Source organism: Gigantopelta aegis, chromosome 7, assembly GCF_016097555.1.
Source record: "Gigantopelta aegis isolate Gae_Host chromosome 7, Gae_host_genome, whole genome shotgun sequence".
Lineage (NCBI taxonomy): Eukaryota > Metazoa > Mollusca > Gastropoda > Neomphalida > Peltospiridae > Gigantopelta > Gigantopelta aegis.
The window spans coordinates 21,255,152-21,262,608 of record NC_054705.1 but is presented as its reverse complement, the minus strand read 5'-3'; the positions used below and the strand labels follow the sequence as shown (position 1 = coordinate 21,262,608).

The following is a 7,457-nucleotide window of genomic DNA, read 5'->3' as shown; positions in this document are numbered from 1 at the left end:
TACACATATTATGTGTGTGCGTGTGTTTGTGTGTTTTTGTGTGCTTGTTTGTTTGTGTGGTCTGGTGTGCATGTGCATGTGTGTGTGTGTGTGTGTGCGTGTGTGTGTTTGTGTTTATGTGCGTGCGTGCGTGTGTGCGAGTGGTTTGCGTTCGTCTGTGTGTTTCTTTACATGCTCGTGTTTTGCATTAGCTTAGCTTAGTAACTTGTTTAATGTGTCCACATACCACTAGGGTTTCGAACACGCCTATCCCGAGTCCGGCCTCCGTAAGGAATCGATGTTATAGGATGATGATACGAACTGAAGCTGCATCAAAACATCTATTTTCCACCAAACCCGTATTTACTCCGTAATAACTAAAATGGTGACGTCATGCTGTAGCCAATATCGTAACGCGCAATGATTACTAATTAAAACTGTTTATTTTCTATTAGCTAGTTACCCATTTTGATTGCAATACTCTTTGCATACAAATAAAGGCGCGGTTTTTAATTTTAACACAAATCAACAATACGTTCCTTGAGGGCAAAATCGCAATCATGCAGTTATGATTGTACCCCTTTAAACATCTAAGACAACAGAGAAGAAGAAACGTGTATATGTGTGAATCTCAAAACGAGGCACTGAGACATGGGCGTCCACGGAAAGTGGCGAATTGAAAGGGATATTTGCCCCCCACTCCCCCACCCAACGATACAGAGTCCATATTTTCGAACTTATCTTAGCGCTACGATATCGTAAAACCGCCGTAAGCTATGCAGAGTGTCGTAATGACGTCATATAACTTATGATGGTTTTAAGATACCGTAGCGCTAAGATTGCTTTGAAAATCTGCAGCCATGGGCCAGGACCCCATTTCACTAAATATCGTGGGCCGATTTGACATGTCTGGGTTTCATAACACCAGATTATATGAAAACCTAGGTTTAACACTGGTTTACGTAAAACACTGAAAAACTTGACCTGTGGCGCATTTCACATGTGTGTGTGTGTGTTTTATCCGTGTTTACAAAACCACGCTTTTTACATGGGTTACCCGCAGATCTAGAAAGGGACATAAGCGAGGGATAGCTTACACTTCATTATTTTGTCTCCGCAAGGTTCAATGGGTAGGTGTAAACCACTTGCACCGACCAGTGATCCATAACTGGTTCAGCAAAGGCCATGGTTTGTGCTATCCTGCCTGTGGGAAGCGCAAATAAAAGATCCTTTGCTGCTAATCGGAAAGAGTAGCCCATGAAGTGGCGACAGCGGGTTTCCTCTCAAAATCTGTGTGGTTCTTAACCATATGTCTGACGCCATATAACCGTAAATAAAATGTGTTGAGTGCGTCGTTAAATAAAACATTTCTTTCTTTCTTTCATTACTTTGTAGCTCAAACTCGTTGCTAGTATATTATTAGCATTCGCGTACAAGATTGGAGGTCAGCTATCTCCTCCCCCCCCCCCCCTTCCCCCCTCCCCCCACAGTCTGGGGCCAACCATATTCGGGCAAAAATGATGGAGATGTTTGGCCAAAATAAGCTGGCCAGAAAACGTTTCACTGTGTATTTCCATCATTCTACTCACAATATTAGTTATAATCCACGTAAAATGCGTACAGAACCCTACATAGCTGTTGGTAATAATACACAGACATATAAACATTGTTACCCAGAATTGGGCATTTCCCTTTAATTGGAGAAAAAACCAGCCTCCCCCACCTCCCACTCCAAAACAAAAAAGGGACCCGTACGCCTGAGGGTAACGAGAAAACGTTTTGTTAAATTTTCAAACCTGTAGGCCTATCTCGCCTTTCTTCCCTTTTTGGGCTATTTCTCGCTCCAGCCAGTGCAGCACGACTGGTACATCAAAGGCCGTGGTATGTGCTATCCTGCCTATGGGATGGTGCATATAAAAGATCCCTTGCTGCTAATCGAAAAGAGTAGCCCATGAAGTGGCGACAGCGGGTTTACTCTCTTAATATCTGTGTGGTCCTTAACTATATGTCTGACGCCATATAACCGTAAATAAAAATGTATTGAGTGCGTCGTTAAATAAAGCATTTCTTTCTTTCTTTCTTTCCATATAACCGTAAATAAAATGTGTTGAGTGCGTCGTTAAATAAAACATTTCCTTCCTTCCTTCTTCCCCTTTATTAAGATGAGACAAATACAAAAGCATGTCATTATAAGACTGCAGTTTGTGATACACGTTTAAAGAATATGCGTTCATGTCTCTGTTTTTAGGGTTAAAATTATAACAAAATGTCATTTTAATGCAATTCATTATATATATATATGTATATATATATATATATATATATATATATATATATATGTATATATATATATATATATATATATATATATATATATATATATATATATATATATTATATATATATATATATATTTAGCAGAATAAAGATAACTTTTGTTTTTGAAAATTATCTGTGAGTGTGAATAAAATACAAAGCAATAGGAACAGTGTGTAAAGTGGTTTATATCGTTTCTATACATGTACGTGCATGTGCTTTCGCTCGTTAGATACATTTTAAAACAACTTGTTGTAAGATAAATGGTATCTAACAGCCACTCATGTATTATTCTCTATATACAGTCGTGCTAAAAGAAGAAGAGAAAAAATGGCATCTTGTCTAAAAGGGACCGGGGGGGGGGGGAGGGGGGTTCGAACCCTTTGATCACCCACCCTTTATCTGCTGCTGTTGTGGGTTAAAATGGTCTCTAAAAATACGTTCACATTTAATGGCTAAGCGATACTGATGTAAAACACCATTTTGCTGGCGAAATTATCTACGAAGAAAAGTTACTTTGAGCAAACCCAGTGAAAAACCACCTCAAGAGCAGGTTTAAACATGCAATACAATTGTAACCCAGTGTTAAATTAGGGTTACTGAAAACCAGACAGTACAGTAAACATGACCCAGGGTTTAACCTAGGTTTAACCCATATGTTTCCAAAACACACCGATAACTCACCCAAATCGGCCCCGTAAGTTTACGTCTGCTATTAGCAGTTATACCAGTCGTGCGTTTGCACGTGTTTGGCATCAATTTCACTCAAAAAATTACTACATCAATACGGAAGCTGGAGTATTTTAAATACAAAAAACTAAAATAATATGTGTTCTTCTAATAGTGATAAGACTTGTGGTTTAGTGGTAGATTTACGTTTACGTGCAAAATTAAGCTATCGATGTTTTGTGAAATTGGGCCCAGTTGTTCAAACGTTACTTACTAGCCAAAGGTTAACAGAAAATATCCGAAGCAATACAAATACTACATGAAGACATTAAGTTGAAACTTAATTTAGAACAAAACAAAAAGTGTCCGTGCATGCTCACATCTAAATGTATTTTGTGTTTGTGCAAAAATAGTTAAAACGGAAAATAATAGAATAACTCAAGAGTTCATTTAACTATGTTTTGAACCACTGGGTCCCTGGTGACAAAAACACCTTTAGGCTGAGTGATATTATGACGTCATGGACTGAAATTCCAAACTTTGTTCCACTTTAAATGTTTTCTTCTTCTACAAACATTTTCAGACTATGATATAAAAATCTGTTTCGTTGAACGACACCACTAGAACACATTGATTTATATATCACCAAATACTGGATGTCAAATATTTAGTTTATATTATATATATATATATATATATATATATATATATATATATATATACCGGCCTCTGTGGCGTCGTGGCAGGCCATCGGTCTACAGGCTGGTAGGTACTGGGTTCGGATCCCAGTCGAGGCATGGGATTTTTATTCGAGATACCGACTCCAAACCCTGAGTGAGTGCTCCGCAAGGCTCAATGGGTAGGTGTAAACCACTTGCACCGACCAATGATCCATAACTGGTTCAACAAAGGCCATGGTTTGTGCTATCCTGCCTGTGGGAAGCGCAAATAAAAGATCCCTTGCTGCCTGTCGTAAAAAGAGTAGCCTATGTGGCGACAGCGGGTTTCCTCTAAAAACAGTGTCAGAATGACCATATGTTTGACGTCCAATAGCCGATGATAAGATAAAAATCAATGTGCTCTAGCGGCGTCGTTAAATAAAACACACTTTTTTATATATATATATATAGTTTTATTAGAGGAAAACCGCTATATTTTCCCTTTAATAGCAAGGGATATTTTATATGCACCATCCCACAGACATGATAGTACATACCCCGGCCTTTGTTATACCAGTTGTGGAGCACTGGCTGGAACGAAAAGTAACCCAAATGTGTCCAAATTCTGAGATCGATACCAGACCGATAGGGCATCATGCGAACGCTTTACCACTGGGCTACGTCATGTCCCAGGCTATGATATACAGATATTATTATACGAGTCTGTGTGTCGTACTGATTTTACGAAACGAGTGTCACGATTCTTGTATTACCAGAGCGAAAGCGAGGGTAATACATGAATCCTGACACGAGTTTCGTAAAATCAGTACGATTCACACGCGAGTGTAATAATTTCTTTATTATCCACATTATCCTAAATTTTATTTGTATGAATAACAAGCTAGGACCATGTCAAAACGTTTCAAACGTAACTAAAAAGAGACGACTAAACGATGTAATTTTCCGAAATGACGTTATTTTGATACGCGTTTACACAGATCTAAGACTGGGGAAGCCGCATAAAGTTATGGCGTAGTTTCCCCAAATTACGTCATTCATTGTGTACGTGAAATCATTATGACATACGTGGGTCACACTGGTTATAGTTCCCTGAATATCTTGAACTATGTGGATAATAAAGTCATATATGACAAATTATACTTGTTTCCAAGGGTGGTCCCAGGAACTATTTTAGGAAGGAGATCAAGGCAAAAAGTCGCATGGACCAACTCACTGAAAAGGGCAATTCAGCTGTATACAAATATATTGTCCTTGCATACAAATAAATTATCCTAGCCCTTGCTTGTCCCTTCAGAATTGAATTAAGTTGAATGAATGCTCTAATGCCTAATACAAATGAATATTGCAACACACATCCGCAGTGTTCGAGATTAAATGTTTTAGGCAGTATCCCAGTTGGATACTAACATTTCAAAATCTGGTATCCCACTTGAGAATTTAGTATTATATGGTATCCCGGTGGAATACTGAGTTCTTGAAGTCTGGTATCCAAAATTAAGTTCTGGTATCCCCGGGATATCGGGATACTGTTAATCTCGAACACTGCATCCGATAATGTGATATCAAAATCCGCAGATTGGAGACAGAAATGTGTGTGCATTGTGAACGAAAAATTGCAGTTGCCAGACATATCCTACATATTATCCACACAGTTCAAGATATTCAGGGAAATGTAATCAGTATGATTCACGTGTATCATAATCATTCCACGTGCACCACGAATGACGTAATTTTGTGAAGCGACTTCAAGTTACAGACCATTGTGGACGCCCATGTCTACAACCTGACTGAATACAGATCTTCTTCCAACCACACTTTGCAAGTGTACCAATAATGGTTTCAAAACAAAAGCAAAGCAAAAAAAAAGGAGTGTCCGAAAGATCTGTCTTCAGTCAGTGTGGAGTGCCTCATACCCACGACTGTGGAGCGGGTGTGGGAGTGTGCGAGGTGTGAGAGTTTGTCGAGTTAAGGCGAGTGCAGCGTGTATAAGTCTGATATTTTCGAGATCTGTAAAAGAAGAACATTTTTAATTCTCTCCTGAAGTAGGTACCAGTGATGCTGTACAGAAAAAAGTTGATACAGTAATTGATGTAGAAGATGGCCCGAGTGATCCAGAGCGTGCCCTGGAAGTACTCGAACGAGCCCACGTCTTGGAATGTATCCAGGTGAATGAACTTTGACGTCAGAAAGAGCTTGCACCACGTCACGAAGTAAGGGATGTTAAACACGATGAAACACAGGGACACGGCCAAGAGGATGAGGGTAAACTCCAGCCGGATTATGCTCTCCTCTGTGATCACTTTGCACGCCCTCTGGCGCTTGTTCCTCAGAACTAGCTTCCGGACGATGAGCAGGTTCATGCACGTGATAATGACGAAAGGCACGAGCGTTATCATCACAGCGAAGATGCTATCCAGAATGAACGACAGGTGGCGGTAATCCGCTTTTGTAGTGCACATGCGGCCCCAGCCCTTAACGTCGCTTACGATGCTGAGGGTGGGCTTGAAGACGTTCAGTATCAGAGACACAATCACCAATCCGAGCACTATGCGTCTGGTACTAGTTATCGTACAGATATCCCTCCGCCGCAGCGGGTGACACACGCCTATGTATCGCTCCACCGTGAACGCGACCACGAGCCAGGCGCTGAGGAATCGAGACACGTAGTGGAGGTACATGATCATCTGGCACACCCCGTCCACGTGCATGAACGTCACGCGCTTGTCCGGGTACAGGACGGGGATTCCCCTGATGAGCCACTCGATCATGACGTAGAAGACGAGCGCTAACAGGTCTGACGTCGACAGGGCCGCGAGGTACGTGCTGGCGCTCAAACTGCGCATGTTCTTGGACAGGAACACGTTGAGGGACAGAGAGTTCCCGATGATGCCGATCACCATGATCATGGGAGTGAAGTAGGCGTAGAACTGTCGCCCGATCGTGAACACCGCGGGCTTGGAGGCGGTGTGGTTGTGCAGCCAGCCGATCATGTCCAGCGAGCTGCAGTTGCCGCTCGAGTTGCCGATCTTCATGTCAGGGTTCTCCGCCCACAGCTTGACCAGCTCGACGATGTCCGAGCTGGACAGACAGCCGGAACTCCCATTGACCTGAAAACAGTGGAAGAAGGGGGTGCATCAGAGTAATGAAAGATCATCTAAGGTAGCATACATATCCTAAAAAACAACATACAGTCACTCTGTCATTTCACTTATTCAATAGTGTCCAGAAAATAAGACAAATTTCTCATACTCAGTTAATGGGTTCGGACCTAGCCCACTAGTAAAGCGCTGACTTGATGCGCGGTCGGTTTGGGATCGATCTCTGTCGGGTGGGACGTAGCCCACTAGTAAAGCGCTGACTTGATGCGCGGTCGGTCTGGGGTCGATCTCTGTCGGGTGGGACGTAGCCCTGTGGTAGAGCGCTCGCGTGATGCGCGGTCGGTCTGGGATCGATCTCCGTCGGGTTGGACGTAGCCCTGTGGTAGAGCGCTCGCGTGATGCGCGGTCGGTCTGGGATCGATCTCCGTCGGGTTGGACGTAGCCCAGTGGTAGAGCGCTCGCGTAATGCGGGGTCGGTCTGGGATCGATCTCCGTCGGGTTGGACGTAGCCATGTGGTAGAGCGCTCGCGTGATGCGCGGTCGGTCTGGGATCGATCTCCGTCGGTGGGCCCATTTCTCGTTCCAGCTAGCGCACCAAGACTGGTATATCAAAGGCCGTGGTATCTGCTATCCTGTCTGTGGGATGGTGCATATAAAAGATTCCTTGCTACTAATCGAAAAGGCCCTGAAGTGGCAGCAGCGGGTTTTCTCTCTC

The 7,457-nt window shown here is 42.6% G+C and overlaps 1 protein-coding gene across 1 annotated transcript in view; it reads right to left on the bottom strand.

The window, feature by feature from the left end:
- Positions 1 to 4,120: 4,120 nt before the first annotated feature.
- LOC121377343 (neurotensin receptor type 1-like) overlaps positions 4,121 to 7,457 on the bottom strand; it is an 11,462-nt gene continuing 8,125 nt past the window's right edge. The window contains exon 3 of the mRNA XM_041505291.1: positions 4,121 to 6,751. Within this exon, the coding sequence (XP_041361225.1) occupies positions 5,552 to 6,751 (1,200 nt within the window). The 3' untranslated portion in view covers positions 4,121 to 5,551. The remainder of the gene's footprint in view (positions 6,752 to 7,457) is intronic.